The following is a 22,829-nucleotide window of genomic DNA, read 5'->3' on the forward strand; positions in this document are numbered from 1 at the left end:
AAGATCTGTAGGGCTGTCTGCCATGAAAATAAATGGTTCCAAATATATCTATAACTTTTCACTTAATTCATTAACTTACTTGGTGAGTTATGTTGAAACAACTATTTGTGGAAAGATTGGTGATTCAACTGACCCTGCTGTCTCTCTGCTTGGATTTTAAAGTTGCTTCACAAGCTTTAGCTCATCACAGTCCTTGCTATGTAACTTTTCCTTTCCTATCCCAATTCCTTTCAACTCTGCCATGAACACTATCCAAATGGGAAATCAAAATAGTTACATCAGTACAATTTATGTTACATCTCATATGCCAGTGATTGATGCGTGCTAATTTTCTTCAAGCACCTTTTCAGTTACTCCCATGTTTGCAGTCAGCTCCAGATGGTTGTCGATCCTGCCCAGGAGGAGTAAAACCTTGTGTCACATGCTGTCAGCATCCCTGCATCCACCCTTGTCAGATCCCTTCCGGACACTTCTCCATTCAGTGTTTTGCACACAACCACCAGCTTATATTTCTCCTTAGATCCTTCCCTGGCTCAGGGCCTTTGAAGCCTGCCCCACCCACAAATTAGACTTTCCTCCTTAGCCTAGCCCTGCAGTGCCTTCTTCAGTTTGGTCCAGCACGTCTGTCCCCACACCCTTCTAATTCTAACAACTCCATTATATACCCTACATGCCTTGCGTCTGCTGACGTCCTCTTATAATGTCCTTCCTTCCCATTTCTGGGGAACTCTCACTCACCCCTCAAGGGCCCACGTGTCCAGTAAAGCTTTTCCTAATCCTTCCAGGAAGAAGTCACTCCCTTGTCCCTGACTCCTTCTGGCTTATTATACCTCTGTGAGTGGCACTTACCCCTTCCTGTGCTGTTCTCAAGTTATTTATGTTTATATCACTGCCTTCACACAAACTCCATGAAGGCAGATTTATCTCCACATCATCTTTGGATTCCCTACCGTGCCTCACGTGGGCCCTTGTTGGGAAAGTGCTAGCGTCTGACATGCAACAGGCCCTGGATAAAAATGTTTGAATGGATGAGTATAAAAGAACGGTCATAATGGATAAGATGAATGATAAGACTCTAAGTAGATAAGGACACGGTTTTGCCTGCAGCAAAACTGCGGCCATGGCTTTACCTTTGATTTGTACAACTCAGCCAGCGAAGAAGATAATGTGTAGGGGAGATAAACAAAAATACAAGGCTTGGGTGTTCATGGTAAAATTTCCTTCTTGTATATGTGCTCAGATGGATCACTTTTATGAATTATCTTAATGATTTTACATCTGTTCCTAGTAAAATTATTATTATTTTTTTTACAACCTCTCCATGGAACGCACCATCAGAGTTAATTTTCTTACTTATTCTTTTCAGAGAAACAGAAATGAAGAGATTACAGCTGACTAGAGGTGCTTATCAAATGAGAAATGCCTGGAGAAAGCAGTAGTGGGCTTTCTCTTCACCATCTCGAATGAAGGGACAACACAGCAATCACAGATGCTTCCTCTGGGGCTGGTGTCCTAGGTCCGGGCTAAAGCCGCACTGCTCTGGTGGAATCCTGGGCCAGCTACGCTTTCATGAGCTTCAGTGTTCTCATTTACAAAATGGACATGGCAATGACAGGCACACCTCAGAGATACTGCAGGTTTGATTCCAGACTACCCACAATAAAGGGAAAGTTGCAATCAAGTCAGTCCAATGGAATTTTTGGTTTCTCAGTGCATATAAAGGTTATGTTTACACTAACAGCAGTCTAATAAGGAGGCAATAGCATTATGTCTAAAAAACAATCTACATACCTTAATTAAAAATACTTCACTGCTAAAAAATGTTAACCATCATATGAGCTTTTAGTGAGTCGTAACATCACAGATCACCGTGACAAATAATAATGAAAATATTTGTAGTATTGCGAGAATCACCAAAATGTGACACAGAGACACAAAGTAAGCAAATGCTGTTGGAAAGATGGCACCGATAAATTTGCTTGATGCACGGTTGCCACAAACCTTCAAGTTGTAGAAAACACAGTATCTGTGAAGCGCAATAAAACAAAGTATGCCTGTGTCTGCCTCATGGAGAGTTAGTGAAGATGGATGACCTCAAACATGTGAAGCACTTTGAGTAGTACCAAGCTTATATTTAGCACTCAAAAATTATTAGCCATTGTTTTTAAGACCCCATCTATTCATAATATTTTTTTGTCTTTTCCTGACTGGCAAGTTTCTCATGCCTGTCCTTTTCCTTTTCTTTTGTTGTCCCTTCTTTTCCCCCCCCCATACTTCTCCTTTTTCCTCTTCATCCTCTTCAGTCACTTAATTTAACTACACTGCCATCTCTCTTTAAAGATATTGATCGATTCCAACTAGTTTAGTCTTAAATTAAAAAAAAAAATTAGTCTAAGAACTTTACCAAAAATATGATTTTCTTACTCAATGTCCCAATAAGTCTCAGTATAACATATTAAAGTAAATCAAGACCTAATTCTAGAAGTGTGGAATGTTCATTGATACTATTGTCACAAGTATTTTTCTGACCACAGCATCTCCTGGAAACATGACCAGCTGAAAATGTGTATGCAAGTATTGTACATTTTCCTGTCAGGAACTGTAAGGGTGAAACAAGAGTTTACAGGAAGCTGTTAGTATGACATGATATTCAGCTAGCAACTATCTCTGAGTTTCATTTTACTAAACAAAAATTATAAATAAAGACAAATTGTCATGAAAGCAGTCCCATAGAAACAGCACAAGCCTTAACTAAAATATTCTTAGATAGACTTGTCCATCATAGTTCTTGGAATTGGAATTTTCTTCATGTGAATCTTTCAGATGGTTAAGATGGTTATCGTGTCAGGCCCTACTTAAGATGATTTATAAGTCGTGCACTGGGGCTTTTTGGACTCTATTTCATGGATGTCTGAAAATAATACAATCAACAGAAAAATATTTTACATTCTTTTGGAGAAGGAAGCATGTTCATTCTTTAGGTTCATCCTCATTTTTCCTGTAAACACCTACATGAAACATCACAATGAGAATACTGCCTTTACTGGTGTGGGCACTCTTATCATCAGGTGCCAACAATGGATCTGTCATATGATCGGCATCAATTTCCCACTTTGAGAGGAGAGGCTTTCACTGAGTAATTTGGTTTGCTCTCTGTCTGCAGAGTGTGAACAGCACTGATACTGACCAACCTTTGGGTGTGGAGAAGTTGTGAGTTGATGCTTGCTTATTATGGAGATGGAATGACAGAAGCCGCTGCAGATTCCGTATCTGCTTGTTTGCTCCCATTGTTCTGAGGCCGATTCTGAAGCAGCCTAATTTGCTCCCAGAACAGCAGATGCTGCTTTGCTACCTGTGGGTTGTACTTTGTGAGCAAATAGCTTTATCTCTCAGTGCTTTTACTTTCCTTTCTATACAAAAGATCAGAGAAGGAAACTGGTATCATAGCATGTATTTTAGTTTTGAGAGCCCGCAGTAATGACAGTAATCAGAGGGCATCTGGGTGGCTCAGTCGGTCGGGTGTCGGACTCTTGATTTCGGCTCGGGTCATGATCTCAGGGTTGTGGGATTGAGCCCCATGTCAGTGCAGAGTGGGCTTGGGATTCTCCCTCTCCCTTTGCCCCTCCCCCCGGCTTGAGCATGCTTCTCCTGCCTCAAATGCATAAATAAATCTTTAAAAAAAAATATGGGGCGCCTGGGTGGGGCAGTCGGTCAAGTGTCTGCCTTCCTCTCAGGTCATGATTTCAGGGTCCCAGCATTGAGCCCTGCATCGGGCTCCCTGCTCAGCAGGGAGTCTGCTTCTCCTTCTCCCTCTGCAGCTCCCCCTGCTTGTGCTCTCTTACTTTCTCTCTGTGTCAAATAAATAAATAAAATCTTTTAAAAAATGAATAAAATTAAAAAAAATAATGAAAGTAATCAGATTCACTTTTTAATTTAGTTCTGGATATTTTAAAGCCAGGATTACTAAGATCTATGCTAATAGGTAAATTAAATGTGTACTACTAGAGGAGTCCAAGATGGCAGAGGAGTAGGAGACCTTAATTTCATCTGGTCCCAGGAATTCAGCTAGATAGCTGTAAAATCATTCTGAACACCTGTAAACTCAACTGGAGATCTAAGAAAAGAATAGCTGCAACTCTACAAATAGAAAAGTGACCACTTTTTGCAAGAATGACTACACGAAAAAACTCACCTCAAAAAAGAGAACAAGAGGCAGTACTGACTGCCAGGGACCTAATCAGTATGCACATAATTAAGATGTCTGAACTAGAGTTCAGAATAATGATTATATAGATACTAGCTGGGCTTGAAAAAAGCATAGAAGACACTAGAGAATCCCTTTCTGGAGAAACAAAAGAACTAAAATTTAACCAAGTTGAAATAAAAAAGGCTATTAATGAGATGCAATAAAAAATGGAGGCTCTAACTGCTAGGATAAATGAGGCAAAAGAGAGAATTAGTGATATAGAAGACCAAATGATGGAGAATAAAGAAGCTGAGAAAAAGAGAGATAAAAAATTACTGGATCATGAGGGGAGAATGTGAGAGATAAGTGATACCATAAAGCGAAACGATATTAGAATAATTGGGATCCCAGAAGAAGAGGAAAGAGAGAGAGGTGCAGAAGGTATATTGGAGCAAATTATAGTGGAGAACTTCCCTAATCTCGGGAACGAAACAGGCATCAAAATCCAGGAGGCACAGAGAACCCCCTCAAAATCACAGACAATAGGTCAACATCCCGACATACAATAGTGAAACTTGCAAATCTCACAGACAAATAGAAAATCCTGAAAGCCACTCGGGACAAGGGATCTGTAACTTACAAGGGTAGAAACATTAGATTGGCAACAGACCTATCCACAGAGACCTAGCAACCCAGAAAGAACTGGCATGATATATTCAGGGTGCTAAATGAGAAAACTATTCAGCCAAAAATACTTTATCCAGCTAAGATGTCATTCAGAATAGAAGGAGAAATAAAAAACTTCCAAGATAAACAAAAACTAAAAGAATTTGTAATCACAGAACTAGCCCTACAAGAAATATTGAAAGGGGTCCTTTAAGCAAAGAGAGAGTAAAATAACATAGACCAGAAAGGAACAGGGACTATATAAAGTAACAGTCACTTTACAGATAATATAATAGCACTAAATTCATATCTTTCAATAGTTACTCTGAATGTAAATGGCCTAATGCCCCAATCAAAAGACACAGGCTATCAGATTGGATAAAAAAGCAAGACCCATTGATATGCTGTCTGCAAGAGACTCATTTTAGACCCAAAGACACCCCCAGATTTAAAGTGAGGGGGTGGAAAACCATTTATCATGTTAATGGACATCAAAAGAAAGCAGGGGTGGCAATCCTTATAACAGACAAATTAGATTTTAAACCAAAGACTGTAATAAGAGATGAGGAAAGCCACTGTAGCATACTTAAAGGGTCTATCCAACAAGAAGATCTAACAATTTTAAATATCTTTGCCCCTAACATAGGATCAGCCAATTATATAAGCCAATTAGTAACAAAATCAAAGAAACACATAGACAGTAATACAGCAATAGTAGGGGACTTTAACACCCCCCCCCCTCACTGCAGTGGACAGATCATCTAAGTAGAAGATCAACAAGGAAATAAGGGCTTTGAATGACATACTGGACCAGATGGACTTCACAGATATATTCAGAACATTCCATCCTTGAGCAACAGAATACACATTCTTCTCTAGTGCACATGGAATATTCTCCAGAATAGTTCACATACTGGGTCACAGATCAGGTCTCAACTGGTACCAAAAGACTGGGGTCATTCCCTGCATATTTTTGGACCACAATGCTTTGAAACTGGAACTTAAACACAAGAAGAAATTTGGAAAGAACTCAAACACACACAGAGGCTAAAGAGCATCCTATTAAAGAATGAATGGGCCAACCAGGAAATTAGAGAAGAATTTAAAATATTCATGGAAACAAATGAAAATGAAAATACAGGTGATCCCCAAAGGGAAATATATAGCAATACTAACCTTTCTCAAGAAACAAGAAAGGTCTCAAATACACAACCTAAACTTACACCTAAAGGAGCTGGAGAAAGAACAGCAAATAAAGCCTAAACCCAGCAGAAGAAAAGAAATAATAAAGATTAGAGCAGAAATCAATGAAACAGAAACCAAAAGAACAGTAGAACAGATCAATGAAACTAGGAGCTGGTTCTTCAAAAGAATTAATAAGATTGATAAACCCCTGGCCAGACTTACCAAAAAGAAAAGAGAAAGGACCCAAATAAATAAAATCATGAATGAAAGAGGAGAGATCACAACCAACACCGAAGAAATACAAACAATTATAAGAACATATTATCAGCAACTACACTCCAACAAATTAGGCAATCTGGAAGAAATGCATGCATTCCTAGAGACGTATAGACTACCAAAACTGAAACAGGAAGAAATAGAAAACCTGAACAGACCCATAACCAGTAAGGAAATTGAAGCAATAATCAAAAATCTCCCAACAAACAAGAACCCAGGGTTGGATGGCTTCCCAGGGGAATTCTACCAAACATTTATTTTTATTATTATTTTTTAAAGATTTTTATTTATTTATTTGACAGAGAGAGAGAGAGACAGTGAGAGAGGGAACACAAGCAGGGGAAGTGGGAGAGGGAGAAGGAGGCTTCCTGAGGAGCAGGGAGCCTGGTGTGGGGCTTGATCCCAGGACCCTGGGATCACGACCTGAGCCAAAGGCAGACACTTAATGACTGAGACACCCAGGTGTCCCTTTACCAAATATTTAAAGAAGAATTAATATTTATTCTCCTGAAGCTATTTCAAAAAAATAGAAACGGAAGGAAAACTTCCAAACTCTCTCTATGAGGCCAGCATTACCTTGATCCCCAAACCAGACAAAGACCCCACCAAAAAGGAGAATTACAGACCAATATCCCTGATGAACATGGATGCAAAAAATTCTCACCAAAATACTAGACAATAAGATCCAACAGTACATTAAAAGGATTATTTAACACGACCAAGTGGGATTTATTCCTGGGCTGCAAGGGTGGTTCAACATCTGCAAATAAATCAATGTGATACATTACATAAATAAAAGAAAGGACAAGAACCATATGATCTTCTTGATAGCTGCAGAAAAAGCATTTGATAAAGTACAGCATTCTTTCTTGATTAAAACTCTTCACAGGGTAGGGATAAAGGGAACATATCTCCATATCACAAAAGCCATATATATGAAAAGCCCACAGCGAATATCATTCTCTATGGGGAAAAACTGAGAGCCTTTCCCCTAAGATCAGGAACACAGCAGGGATGTCCACTATCACCACTGCTGCTCAATATAGTACTAGAAGTCCTAGCCTCAGCAATCAGACAATAAAAAGAAATAAAAGGCATCCGAATTGGTAAAGAAGAAGTCAAATGCTCACTCTTTGCAGATGACATGTTATTCTATGAGGAAAACCCAAAAGACTCCACCCAAAATTACTAGAACTCATACAGGAATTCAGCAATGTGGCAGGATATAAAATCAATGCACAGAAATCAGTTGCATTCCTTCACACTAACAATGAGACAGAAGAAAGAGAGATTAAGGAGTCAATCCCATTTACAATTGCACCCAAAAGCATAAGACACCTAAGAATAAACCTAAACAAAGAGGCAAAGGATCTGTACTTAGAAAACTATAGAACACTCATTAAAGAAACCGAGGAAGACACAAAGAAATGGAAAAACATCCCATGCTCATTATTGGAAGAACAAATATTGTTAAAATGTCTATGCCACCTAGAGCAATCTACATATTCAATGCAATCCCTATCAAAATACATCAACTTTTTTAACAGAGCTGGAACAAATAATCTTAAAATTTGTATGGAACAAGAAAAGACCCCAAATAGCCAAAGAAATGTTGAAAAAGCAAACCAAAACTGGTGGCATCACAATTCTGGACTTCAAGCTCTATTACAAAGCTGTAATCATCAAGATAGTATGGTACTGGCATTAAAACAGACACACAGATCAATGGAACAGAACAAAGAACCCAGAAATGTGCCCTCAACTCTACGGTCAACTAATCTTCAACAAAGAAGGAAGGAATATCCAATGGAAAAAGGACAGTCTCCTCAACAAATGGTGTTAGGAAAATTGGACAGCCACATGCAGAAGAATGAAACTGGACCATTTCCTTACACCACACACAAAAGTAGACTCAAAATGGATGAAAGACCTCAATGTGAGATAGGAATCCATCATAATCCTAGAGGAGAACACAGGCAGCAACCTCTTCAACCTTGGCTGCAGCAACTTCTTGCTAGACACATCACCAAAGGCAAGGAAACACGGGCAAAAATGAACTATTGGGACTTTATCAAGATAAAAAGCTTTTGCACAGTAAAGGAAATAGTCAACAAAACCAAAAGACAACCAAGAGAATGGGACAAGATATTGGAACGCTTGGGTGGCTCAGAAGGTTAAGTGTCTGCCTTCGGCTCGGGTCATGGTCCCAGGGTCCTGGGATCGAGTCCTGTGTCAGGTTCCTTGCTCAGGAGGAGGCCTGCTGCCCCCCTGCTTGTGCTCACTTGCTCTCTCTCTCTCTCTGACAAATAAATAAAATCTTAAAAAAAAAAAAGAATGGGAGAAGATATTTGCAAATGACATATCAGATAAAGGACTAGTATCCAAAATCTATAAAGAACTTATCAAACTCAACACCCAAAGAACAAAGAATCCAATCAAGAAATGGGCAGAAGACATGAACAGACATTTCTCCAAAGAAGACATCCAAATGGCCAACAGACACATGAAAAAGTGCTCAACATCACTTGGCATCAGGGAAATACAAATCAAAACCACAATGAGATACACTTTACACCAGTCAGAATGGCTAAAATTAACAAGTCAGGAAATGACATCTGTTGGCAAGGATGTGGAGAAAGGGGAACCCTCCTACACTGTTGGTGGGAATGCAAGCTGGTGCAGCCCCTCTGGAAAACAGTGTGGAGGTTCCTCAAAAAGTTGAAAATAGAGCTACCCTATGACCCAGCAATTGTACTACTGGGTATTTACCCCAAAGATACAAATGCAGCGATCTGAAGGGCTCCTGCACCCCAATATTTATAGCAGCAATGTCCACAATAGCCAAACTATGGGAAGAGCCCAGATGTCCATCGACAGATGAAACTATAAAGAAAGATGTGGCATATATATATATACAATGGAATACTACTCAGCCATTAAAAAATGAAATCTTGCCATTTGCAACGATGTGGATGGAACTAGAAGGTATTATGCTAAGCAAAATAAGTCAATCAGAGAAAAGCAATTATCATATGATCTCACTGATACGAGGAATTTGAGAAAAAAGACAGAGGATCATAGGAGAAGGGAGGGAAAAATGAAACAAGATGAAACCAGAGAGAGACAAACCATAAGAGACTCTTAATCTCAGGAAACAAACTGAGGGTTGCTGGAGTGGAGGGGGGTGGGAGGGATGGGGTGGTTGGATGATGGACATTGGGGAGGGTATGTGCTATGGTGAGCACTGTGAATTGTGAAGACTGATGAACCACAGACCTGTACCCCTGAAACAAATAATACATTATGTGTCAATAAAAAAAAAATCATGCCATTTGCAACGACGTGGATGGAACTAGAGGGTATTATGCTAAGCGAAATAAGTCAATCAGAGAAAGACAATTATCATATGATCTCACTCATATGTGGAATTTAAGAAACAAAATAGAAGATCATAGGGGAAGAGAGGAAAAAATAAAAGAAGATGAAATCAGAGAGGGAGACAGACCATAAGAAGCTCTTAATCATAGGTAACAAACTTAGGGTTGCTGGAGGGGTGGGGGTGGAGGGATGAAGTAACTGGGTGATGGGCATTAAGGAGGGCATGTGATGAAATGAGCACTGAGTATTATTATAAGACTGATGAATCACAGACCTGTACCTCTGAAACCAATAATACATTATATGCTAATTTAAAAAAATCTAAATACCCATTCAAAAAAATCCACAGAGATGCTACTCTCCTAAAAGAAGCGACAGTAGTTTCTCTAGGGCAGCTCTCTCTTGCTGCGTCTGCACGCAGTAGGGGTCTATAAATGCTTGTTGCCCACACAGTGTGATTCCTTATAAGCTGCCCTGTATTCAAGTCAAATGGGTATTTCTCATGTTTCCTCTGGGCTCTTCACATTGAAGTTCTAACAGTATCAGGTTTCATGCCAGAAGGCACTGTCTACTCAGTTTTTTTAAATTGAATTTAAAACAATTCAGAGGGCCATATATCCAGCACATATATTCACCATTTTCACCCAAGTAAGTATGTGCCAGAATACAACTATAGCCTTTCTTATTAACCTTTGAACACTACTCCTTGACTATATTCTGTCTTACTAAACCCACCCAAAAGGAATTAACGGGCCTTTTCGTTACATGACAATGAATATTTAAACAGGATAGAATAAGTGACGCTATTTAAAGGAAATACAGCTTCATTATGTTACCTATTTACAAATTCATCAACCTCAAGTACTGAGAAGCAATGACAGAATTTTCCTCTGAGTATAATTTTAGGAGAATGGATTTGTTTAGGTAAATTGTTATAAAGTATCTTCACTGTCTTTCTTATGTTTAGGTGAGTTGCTAAACCTGCTGAGGGTTTGTGCGGTTTAGATTTCTTTTCCACCCACCCCGTGCGGTGATGTTAGTGGAAACTGTGATAATTAACGAATGGTTATGCACTCGCAGTTTAGAGGTAAGTGTACTTGTGTTTAAATGTTAGTGTTGGTTCCTATGAAACTAAGTTAATCGACAAATAATTTTCAGTTCTGTCTAAATTAACTTTTACTATTTCTATTTATTTTCCCTTCGGCTACGAGTGTCTGGTGGGATGGGAAATACACAGTTTCAGTGGTGAATTTGAAATATATAATATGGGTATTCTCAAATTTGAAGGAAGTGATATAAGGGCATAAGAGGTTATCTGGGGGGCTCAGGGATAGTATCTGGTGAATTAACAATACTGTGGTTTTGACAAGGATGTGTTCTCTCTGCCAGTTCCCCAGCACTGAAGCCAGTCTGTGATGAAGTATTCCCTACTCCACTGCAAAATGAGAAAAACAAGGCAAATATTGGGAGCTTTGCTTAAAGCCAAATAGATTTATTTAGAGACTTTATTTGTAACCATGTTATCCCTAATATTTTGTGTGTGTGCTAAAAATATGCCTTTCAAACAGTGGTAATGATTATTATCTATATTGAGTAGCATTTATTCCATGCACACAAGTGTGTAACCCTTTCCCTGGTGAGTGGCACGTTTTCCTGGCTGGATCAACAGCACAGTGCATTTTGGAAAATAACAATATAAACATTACATCTTACCCTATTATTTTTCAATCATTTTAGAATACCTTTTTCTTAAAACAATGAACAAAACTGTGTGTATTTTTTAAATAGTTCATCAAATTTACTTAAGCTTGACCTGTCTTAACTAATACCATTTCTTCAATAAGTTTCATCCAACTTAGGGAGGATGATTAAAACAGACTAGGGGTTTCTTTAAGCTTTAAAAATAAAGATAAAAAATTACCATTACACACACACACACACACACATATATATTACTGAGACTTTTGAAGATCCTATAGAAGGGCAATGATAGTTCAAGAGTTCTATAGTTTCATCAAGTCCCAGTACTTCAAAATGTCACGAAACAGAGCTTACTCTGTAAGACTAACTAAGCAGCTTTCTTGGTCCCAGTAATACTCAAACAAACTTCAAAACAAAACTCTTGACAAACTTGGGGAACTCACAGCACCTAACTTAACTAGAAGCACAAAACTGTAAAAGACATGATGAGCAATTACATCCGACCCTATTGTAAGTTAAAAAACAACATATAAACTTGTCTGAGAAGATTCTATGAAGTCCCTAATATCCTAGCCTTGTGATTTCATAGCATTTAATTCATGCACAGATGGCTGGATATGGATAAGTATAATAAAGGAATAAAAATGAAAAGGTCCATGTCATGGGAATCATGTCAATAAGATACAGTATTCAGATAACAGCATATTTTCCTGGCTATTTTGATTAGGTTTTCTCTTCAGTCACACTGGGTTCATTCTTGAGTCAAATCTGCCAATAGGTAGAGTGAATGATGAAGTAAAAAAGAAAAAAAAATGAGTTGATGTTTGCTGCAATCCAATCACAGTATTCAGACGCAGCCATTTTATGGCTTGATTAGATAACCAATACAGAAGTTAAGAAAAAACACTGGGACAATTTAAAAATTGATAACAGACATTTTTAAAGAAAAAATGAATTTGGCATGAAGTTTTTAAAACCTAGATTCTTCATTTTGGATTTCCTCAATAATCTATGTGAGAAAAGGCAACAGTGAGCCCTCAGAGAGCACGGAATTGTTAGTGGTAATTGTAGGTTCCAAAAGATGGGTTGGGAGGGGAAGGGAAGAGACAGAAAGAAACACAAGAATTATAAAACAATATCAATCACTTAAATTGGCCTTACAACATTCCAGGCATTGTTATGGTATCCATTTACTCCTTATAATTACACTGAGGTAGGATGGATGATTATACCCATTTCCCAGGCCAGGCAGCTGAGTCAGAGATGAGTAGCCCGCAGGGGGTGATGCAGGCGGTAGGTGGCGCAGCTGGAATCTGAGCCAGGCAGTGGGGCTGCATGGTGCACCCTAAACATGGCCTCTGCATTGCTACCGTCTGCCGTGTAACACACATTCTCTCATTTCACCCATACAACAACATTATGTGGTAGGTAACGTCATCTCCAATTTATAGATGGAGACCAAGTCCCAGAGCATCATGAATTTATTAAATGGCATTGGAGCATAAGATTTCAAGCGAGAGTTTCAGACTCCAAAGCCCTAGGGAAGAGAAGCACCAAGATGAAGTTTCTCAACTGGACTGAAGAGGGATGTGGTCTCCGTGGTCTTTAAGAACCTCACACCAAGATAAATGACTAATCTTACTTGTGGGTGAGAAGAGTCTGTTCTAGTCCATTCCTAACACAGTGCATGACATATGTGAGGATGCCTTGTACATTCTCCTTTGCGACAGTTACCACCTTTAATAACTCCTTGTTTAGTATCTCTCTCCCCATAGACTGTAAGCTTTATTCATTTACTGGGAGCACACTATGTACCACGCAGGTACTGTTCTAGGAATTTGTAATATGTAAGGGAATAAAATAAAGATCCTTACCTTTTGCTTATTTAGATTTGCATCCCTAGCACCTAGGAGAATGTCTGGCACCCAGGGATCCTCAATAAATATTTACTAAATGAATAAATGAATCAATTAAGAGGGGCAGGGAGAAGCAACAGAAAAAAACTACAGAGGGGTTTGATCTGTTAACTCCCAGTTTTTTAATTAAAATCTTAATATGTTTTGTGATTAATAAGGATGATCGTTTTATTATTTAACTTGTCTTTAAAAGCAGAAATGCTATCGGATATATTTTAATTCCAAAATCGAACTATGATCCACGTTCTGAAGGAGTACATGTGATTCAGGATGCAGTATTTGCTCCTTTGATGGACAAAATTTTCTAATTCTATTCCCCAGAGCCTAGCCTGTGTTTGTGTTCACCACTTTTCAAAAGGTGACTTTCCAAGGCAAGTCTCCCAGTAATAAGGGGTGTTTATCCTAAAGCTTATTTGGTTTTAGCAGTGAGGTTACAGGCTGTCATCCACATTGTTATTGACTCCCTCAATTACAGGCAATGGCATTTCACCTCCATGCAAAATATTAGTAAATTAACAATCCCCACTCTGCATTCATTTGGGAAATCTGCTCTGCTTGTGATGACGAACGTGACAGGCAGGGAGTAATCAGAGACACTCTGGCAATACCTTTAAGCCTTGCAAACATCAATTAAAACTCTGGCTCTGCACTTTGCAGTTGGCAGTTTCGTCTGTAGGGTAAATTTCTTTTTTCATGACACAGTGCAGAAGCATTGGTAATTTGCAAGACAAACAGGGAACAATCCCAACAAAATTAGCCAGAGAAACATCCACCCTGACTTTCTTGAATCTTTCCTATTTTCAATGTCTCTTTTAGACCATAAAATGAACTGTGGCACTGTGAACAATTTTCAGATCAGATTTACAATTCTCTGACATGACAACTTTGACTCAAAGAGCAAATTCGAATAAATATTTCTTTAGAGTGCTAAAAAGACTGCAGAGAGATTATTATTCAAGTGTCGTGACACTGTCTCAGATCTAAGGGCATCTTAGTCTAATGAAGATATTTTTTTACCCAGTAATTGCTAGGTCATAGGGGCTCTGTGGATGAGCTTCAGTAGATTTACCTAAAATTTGTAAAAAAAAAAAAATCTTATGTGAATTTTATTAAGAAAGGCATGAATTATTTTCATCAGATTGTCTACCAGGCACTGTAACCTCACTAGACAAGACTCTCTGGTCTGGTGAGAAAAACCCAAGGGCTGGGGGGAAGGTTCTGCTGAGCTCTGCCACCATCCTGCTATCATGGAGTTACTCTGATGTTGGTGTCTTCCTCCATAAAATGTTTTCATCAGATGGTCAGTGATTCCTTTGTCTCCTCTAATACTTGAATTTTTGATGTTATGGGATCATAATTTAGCTGAATCTTCACCTCTAACTTCCTGTATTCTAATAACTGTATTAAATAATGATTCAGTCTCATCTTTCGTTGGTACATTGAGTATCATTAACCATAAAACAAATTATGAAAATACTAGCATTGTGTTAATGGAGCAGAAAGATCAATGCCTTCCATTTTCAGACACTATTACTTCTTTAAGCAAGTCAAACCCTTAGGAAACTTTTTTGTGCCATCAGGATCTCATTTCTTTACGTGGTACTTTGTGATAAAACCGGACTTATAATGTAAGTCTAATAGCACACTCTATCAACTATGTGTTTTTAAGCCTATCAATTTTATTAGGTTTCCAAAGACAGAAGAGTTGAGAAACTGGGCAAGTACTAAAGATTATCCAACTAATTATTTAAAAATACTTTTTTTGGGGGGGGGGACTATAGAATTCTAGCCAAGGTTAAAATTTATCATTTTTTATAAAATTAAACTAAACTGAAAGTATTTTTATCATAATGACTTAATCAAGGCAAAGCAGGTAAAAATTATCAATTTTTTTCCCATTGGATCTAAAACCCAAGAAAAGCCATCTTTTTTTTTTTTTTTTTTAAAGTAAAGAGGGTTTCTAAATGAGAACAGGTGAATTAGAAATCTGAAAGATTGTTCTTATACTGGACATGTAAAAGTATAGCTAACTTACTGTCATGATGAGCCCCTTTTCCTGGAAGTATTTGACCAATGGAGCAGCATTCTGCTTGAAGTTCATTAGTCTCCTTTGGGTAGCTTTCAGATTGTCGTCAGGCCGTCCCTGTTGCTCTGCGCGCTTCAGTAATCTTTCTTTGAGCCTCTGATTGGCACAAGCCAAGAATACCACCAAGTCGGGAGTACAGATCTGCGAAGAACATCAAATAAGCAGACAAGCATTTAACACACCAACCAATGCAAGAGTGGGCAGTGGCATTCGTCTCTTTTAATTCTGTTGAGGATGCCGTATCTTTGGCCCTCTATGTCTTTGCCAGGATATTTCTAGGGATACTGCTCTGTACAAGAATAGGGGGAGCCATTACTCTTATCAAGGCATACCTTGAAGTTCTTGAAGGAAATTAAAAGTGCTACTCCAGGGACACGTCAATGATAAGAAAGTGAAAGTGAAATGGGCTAGTTGCTGATACGGAGAAAGTTATGGAGAGAAGATCAAACCAGCTACAACACTCCGTTAAGCCAAAGCCAAAGCCTAAACCAGAGCAAGGCCCTAACTGTCTTCAATTCTAGGAAGGCTGAGAGAGGTGAGGAAGCTGCAGAAGGAAAGTCTGAAGCTAGCAGAGGTAAGTTCATGGGGCTTAAGGAAAGAAGCCTTCTCGTAACATGGAAGTGCAAAGGTGAAGCAGCAAGTGCTGAGGGAGAAGCTGCAGCAAGTTACCTAGCAAGTTATTTAGGTAAGATAATTAATGCTGTAGCTTACACGAAACAACAGATTTTCAGTACAGACGGAACAGTCTTGTCCTGGAAGAAGATGCCACCTAGGTCTTTCTCAGATAGGAGCTAATGCACCTGGTGACTTTAAGTTGAAGCCAATGCTCATTTACCATCCTGAAAATTCTAGGGCCCTTAAGAACTATGCTAAATCTACTCTGCCTATGCTCTAAAAATGGAACAGCAAAGCCTGGATGATGGCACATCTGTTTAAAACATGGTTTATTGAGTATTTTAAGCCCACTGTTGAGACCTGTTGCTCAGAAAAAAGATGCCTTTCAAAATATTATTGCTCATTAACAATGCACCTGATTACCCATGAGCTCTGATGGAAATGGACAGTGACATTAACATTGCTTTCATGGCCTGCTAACACAACATTGATTCTGCAGCCCATGCACCACATAGTAATTCCAACTTTCAAGTCTTACTAGTTAAGTAATACATTTTGTAAGGCGAAAGCTGCCATAGGTAGTGATTCCTCTGATGGATCTGGGCAAAGTCAATTGATGCTGTGAAGGGAGTCAAAATGACAACAGAGGACTTAAAATGGTACATAAACATGGTTGGTAAAGCAGCAGAACGGTTTCAGAGGAATGACTCCAATTCTGAAAGAAGTTCTACTGTGGGTAAAGTGCTATCAAACAACATCTTCACCAGGAGTAGATTCCATCTCAAGAAACCACCTGCTTTGCTCATCCATAGGAATCACCTCCTTAAAGTTTTATCATGAGATACAGCAATTCAGTCATATATTCAGGGCCCACTTTAATTCTAGTTCTCTTGCTATTTCCACCACATCTGCAGCTACTTCCTCCACTGAAGTCTTGAACCCCTCAAGGTCATCTATGAGGGATGCAATCAACTTCCAAGCTCCTGTTAATGTTGATATTTTGACCTCTTTCCACGAATCACAAATGTTTTTTTTTTAAAGATTACCATTTTTACTAAAGTATGTATATAAGATTAGTGTTAGAATCAGCCCACTATGAAAATAAATTCAAAAAGCTGGGAAGGAAAGAGATTAAGTGGGTGACTTTTTTTTTTAATTTAATTTTATTATGTTATGTTAATCACCATACGTTACATCATTAGTTTTTGATGTAGTGTTCCATGATTCACTGTTTGCGTATAACACCCAGTGTTCCATGATTCATTGTTTGCATATAACACCCAGTGCTCCATGAAAAGTACGTGCCCTCTTTAATATCCATCACCAGGCTAACCCATCCCCCCACCCCTCTCCCCTCTAGAACCCTCAGTTTGTTTCTCAGAGTCCATAGTCTCTCATGGTTCATCTCCCCCTCCCATTCCCCCCCTTTGTTTTTCTCTTCCTATTATCTTTTTTTCTAAACATATAATGTATTATTTGTTTCTTAATAGCATCTAGGATGGTGAATCCTTTCCAAAAGGTTTTCAGTTGATTTTGCCCAGATCCATCAGAGGAACCTGATGCGGGGCTTGATCCCAGGACTCCAGGACCCCGATGCGAGGCTCGATCCCAGGACCCTGGGTCATGACCTGAGCCAAAGGCAGCTGCCTAACCGACTGAGCCACCCAAGCACCCCGCAATAAAATATTTTAAAATTAAGGTATTTTTTTTAAGGCATAATGCCATTGCACACTTAATAGACTACAGTATAGTGTAAACATTAACTTTTATTTACACTGGGAAACCAAAATTCTCACCTGACTTGCTTTATTGTGATATTTGCTTTATTGCAGTGGTCTGGACCTGAACCCACAATATATCCAAGGTATGCCTGTAGCTCATATAAATGGCATTCCGCAACCTGCACAGCTGTATGCAGTGGCCTCCATATTTCTGGAAAATCCTTTTTGTCTATGTTCAAACAAGTACCCAGGTTAAATTAAGGACAGTATAGGCAAAACTTTGCCAAAGGTATATGTGACTGGATTTTAGAGGGGACATGATGATTGAACTATAGATATTCTCTACAGTGAACTGCTCCTATTATTACTTTTTGCTGTTCTTTTAAAGTATTGCTTGTAGGGGCCCCTGGGTGGCTCAGTTGGTTAAGCAATCGACTCTTGATTTCGGCTCAGGTCATGATCTGAGGGTCGTGAGACTGAGCCCTGCATGGGGCTCTGGGCTCAGCGCAGAGTCTGCTCCAGATTCTCTTTCTCCCTCTCCCTCTGCCCTTCCTCATCCCCTCTCACCACGTGTGCGCCCCCACCTCAAATAAATAAAATCTGAAAGTATCCACTGTATGCCAGGCCCAGTGCTAAGTTATTTTCATACGATATTGCTAAACTTTGCAGTACTCTGCCAGGTACATATTATCTCCAGTTTACAGATGAACAAACCTGGCTCTGAGAAATGAGGTATTTGTCTGAGGTCACATGGTCAGAAAGGTCAAAGCGGATATCTGTCTGGTCTAAAGCCTGTGCTCCTTTTACTATTACAAAGAACCAATTAAACCCAAAAGCTTTCACAAATTTCTGAAAATACCAAGGAATAACTTGAAAAGAAAACAGTTCTTATTTAACTCAATTAGAACTAGTATTGCATTTAAAAGACAGCATGGCCATAGAAAGTGAATGTAGTTTCTTGTTGAAGATGGGACAAGACAAAAAGGTGGTTTTGTATAGCAGTTTAAAGAAATGATTCAAAAAAATAATAATAAAGAAATGATTCCAGTATTTTTTGCATCCTTACATTAGTAAATTTACTGAGCATATGCCCCAATAAATATATACTTATTAATTTAGAAAATATGCACATTCACCATACTAATATAGGATGCTTGTTGTAAAACATACACAAAAATGCAATTTAAAGAAGAAGAGCTATAATAATTGCAATTTTAACATTTTCTTCCCACACCACAGTGGTTTGCCTTGTACACTCTAGAGACCACTGGTTGGAAAATGGACCCTGGAGGCTGGAAACACACATTCCAGTTTTTGCCCTAGGACTTGCCAGCTGAGTGACAGGCATATTGGCTTAATTTTGCAAAGCCTCTGTGTCTTCATCTATCAATAAAGATCTACAGACCTACCTCCTTGAGTTACTCTAAAGATTAAATAAGATAATGTATGTGAAATACACAACACAAATTTGATCCACGGTAAGTGCTCAATAAATTTTAGCCATGTTTATTATTTCTTGGCTTTCATGATTCTAGGTTGTTCCCGGTCCTCCTTTAACTTTTTTTTTTTTTTTAAAGATTTCTTATTTATTTATTTGAGAGAGAGAATGAGACAGAGAGAGAGAGCATGAGATGCGGGAGGATCAGAGGGAGAAGCAGACTCCCTGCTGAGCAGGAAGCCCGATGCGGGACTTGATCCCGGGACTCCAGGATCATGATCTGAGCCGAAGGCAGTCGCTTAACCAACTGAGCCACCCAGGCGCCCTCCTCCTTTAACTTTTTGTTACTTATTTGTTTATTTCTTTATTTTCTTGGCTCACATTTTTCCCTCCTTAAGCCCACAAGTGGGGGCCTCCCTTGAGGTTTAGATCATGCTACTGTTTTTAGGTCATGTCTCCAGATTCTCATTCTCTTCTCATTCTGTTTCACTGTTCTGGTTTCAACCACTACCCTTAGTTGATGGATCCTGAATCTACATTTTCAGCACTGACTTTCAACAGAATCTAAGGCCTGTATTTTCAAATGCTTTATAGGACAGCTCTACCTGTAAGTCTTTTTTTTTTTTTTTTTAAAGATTGTATTTATTTATTTGACAGAGACAATGGGAGAAGGAACACAAGCAGCAGGCAGAGGGAGAGGGAGAAGCAGGCTTCCCACTGAGCAGGGACCCCGAAGCAGGGCTCGATCCCAGGACCCTGGGATCATGGCCTGAGCCGAAGGCAGACGCTTAACGACTGAGCCACCCAGGCGCCCCTACCCATAAGTCTTAATGCTACTTTTGACTTAGCAAGGCCACAATCAATCTCAGCACCTTTTTCCCTAAATGAAATTCCTATCTTGTTTATTTATTTATTTTTCTATTGTTATGGTATTTTATGGTAGCAACACTATTTTCCTAAATTTCTCAGCTAGAAGAGAACCCTTACTCATCAAAACTTTCATTTCTCTGAGCCATCAGCATTGCCTATGGATTTTGTCTTTGAAATGTCACTCAGACTCCCCCTCCCCCAGGTCCCCCTACTACTGCCTAAGCCACACTTTGGCATTTATGATTAAGAGCATGAATTTTAGAATCAGATCATCTTGAATTTAAATCTAGAATCTGCCATCTGTTAATTTTTGGCCTTTGAACAAATAGTTCATTTTTTCTGAGCCTCCGTTTTCTCAACTGTAAAATAAGAGGAAAAGCTCTCCATCTCTGTAGTTTGTATTTCCTAATAAAAAAAAAAAAACTTCTAAATAGTTTTTGAGAAGCCTTAATACTTTAGAAAATCACTTTATAATCATTTATGATAAAGACATTATTTGAAGTTAAAACCTTTATTTTATCAAATATATTGTAAAATTTATGTTTAATAAAATCCTTGGTAATATTTAGCCTTACCCAATATAAAAAATGACATCCTTCAAAATTCGCTTTAAATAAATTATATTAGGAGGGCTCATCGGTGGCTCAGTCATTTAAGCATCCGACTTGATTTCAGCTCAGGTCATGACCTCAGGGTTGTGAGACTGAGCCCTGCGTCAGGCTCCATGCTAAGCGTGGAGACTGCTTGAGATTCTCTTTCTCCGTCTGCCCCGCCCTGGACACCCCGCCTCCCACCCCATCCCGACCCCCACTTGCTCTCTCCCTAAAATAAATAAATACATAGAAAATACTAGGAAGAAGACAATTTCTGACAAATAAAATGTTATATTACTCTTGGTTTAGTTACAATGTATATCAAAATATGGGGGAAAAACCCTGAATTAAATACAGATAAAAACTTTTTGACTTTTGAAATTCTTTCATTGTGCACTTAAACAAATGAAATGGTTTACTTTAATACATTTTGTGTTTTGCTTCAGGCTACAATGTAAGTGCTTCTCCCTACATAACACAATGAAGCCATGGATAGACATATATGTAATCACTACTGTATTTTGTTTTTTACTGTTGGCTTCTGAAATATTAGAGAAATTTATATGACTCTTTTTTTTTTTTTAAGATTTTATTTATTTGCGAGAGAGACAATGAGAGAGAGAGAGCATGAGAGGGAGGAGGGTCAGAGGGAGAAGCAGACTCCCTGCCGAGCAGGGAGCCCGATGCGGGACTCGATCCCAGGACTTCAGGATCATGACCTGAGCCGAAGGCAGTCGCTTAACCAACTGAGCCACCCAGGCGCCCTATAAGACTTTTTCAGACTTCAAATAAAACTGCATTTTGCTTATTTTTTTTTAATTAAAAGCCTTTTTTAAAAAGCAGTTTCAGGTTTACAGAAAAGTGGAATAAGTTTTGATCAATGAAATGCAACTTCAGGTTTGAGAAAGATGACTTTGAAGTGACTCTGGGAATTATTTAATTTTATCATTGTAATTAACTTGCTATCTTTCTTTGGTATGAATGACACAATACAGAATGAGAATTAGAAAAAACAATTAAGATGTAGAACCGGTGAGGACTGTGGCAGCTGGGGATAACACAGCCACAGCCACTCGTGTGCTCATCTGAGTCCTAGTAACCCCCACACATGCCCGGTCATTAGGGCCTCACCTTCTCCAACAGTACTCTATTTTATTTTATTTTATTTTTATTTATTTATTTTTATTTTTTATTTTTATTCTTATGTTAATCCCCATACATTACATCATTAGTTTTAGATGAAACAGTACTCTATTTTAAAGGGAAAAATATTTGAGTCATTCATGTTTTTTTTCCCCAAAATAGAAGCAGATACCACTGCATTCCAAAAGATGTGAAGTCCCTAGAAACTTTTCATAAAATTCACTTGTGACATGTTGAGAAGTATCACCAAACAAAATGGATCCTTGACATACCTTTTCATACCCTAGGTTCTCGAAATATATTTGCTGATTCAATGAATGAATGAGAACATACATAAATGAGAACAAAATTTGAGATACCACTTTTGTCTACAAGGAAGTAAGCTTTTCAAATGTTGATATTATTTCTCTTAATGAATCAACTAAATCAATTTTTTTCTGTCATTATATAGACATGCCAAACCTCCTTGGCATGTCTCCCTTACCTGAATGATTACTCTGTTGAAATGAACCCGTGACTGCCTTTGATAAGCAAAGACATATTCACCGTGTCAGATTGCCAAGTGAGCTTGTTTTAATACTCCCTGTTCCTAACTGTCAGTACTTTTGACTGGCCTATTCTTTATGAAGATATGTCAGAAGGCCTACACTCCATAATTCAGATGACACTGTCAGAAACCAGGAAGCAAAGCACTAAAAAAAGAGAGAGAGAGAGAGAGAAGATCAAATGGAACAAAAGTTGAAATCACAGAAACCAAAGGCTGGAAAAAACTTGAGAGGTTATCTGACCCAAATTAATGCCAAACCTGTAATTATCTCCACAGTCTCTTGACAAGCGATTTTTAAAGTTGAACATTTGAACTTGAATGTTCTTATTAGTATTTCTTGGGATGGGTACCTACTACTTACAAGGCAGCCCCTTTTGTTATTGGAAGACTCTAATAACTGGGAAGTTCTTTCTAATATTGGGCTTAAATTTGCTTCCCTATTCTGCCCACCGTGAAAATGTAAGATAAATTATTTCTTTCATCCATTAAACATTTCCTGAACACACAT

The 22,829-nt window shown here is 38.6% G+C and overlaps 1 protein-coding gene across 1 annotated transcript in view; it reads right to left on the minus strand.

The window, feature by feature from the left end:
- The window catches only part of AK5 (adenylate kinase 5), a 239,572-nt gene that overhangs the window by 167,468 nt on the left and 49,275 nt on the right, over nt 1–22,829 (minus strand). The window contains exon 6 of the mRNA XM_045897391.3: nt 15,344–15,535. Coding sequence (XP_045753347.1) covers nt 15,344–15,535 — 192 coding nt within the window. The remainder of the gene's footprint in view (nt 1–15,343; nt 15,536–22,829) is intronic.

The sequence above is a fragment of the Mirounga angustirostris genome, unplaced genomic scaffold (assembly GCF_029215605.1).
Source record: "Mirounga angustirostris isolate CCGP_5_RB_7025 unplaced genomic scaffold, mMirAng1.0.hap1 SCAF_4, whole genome shotgun sequence".
NCBI lineage: Eukaryota > Metazoa > Chordata > Mammalia > Carnivora > Phocidae > Mirounga > Mirounga angustirostris.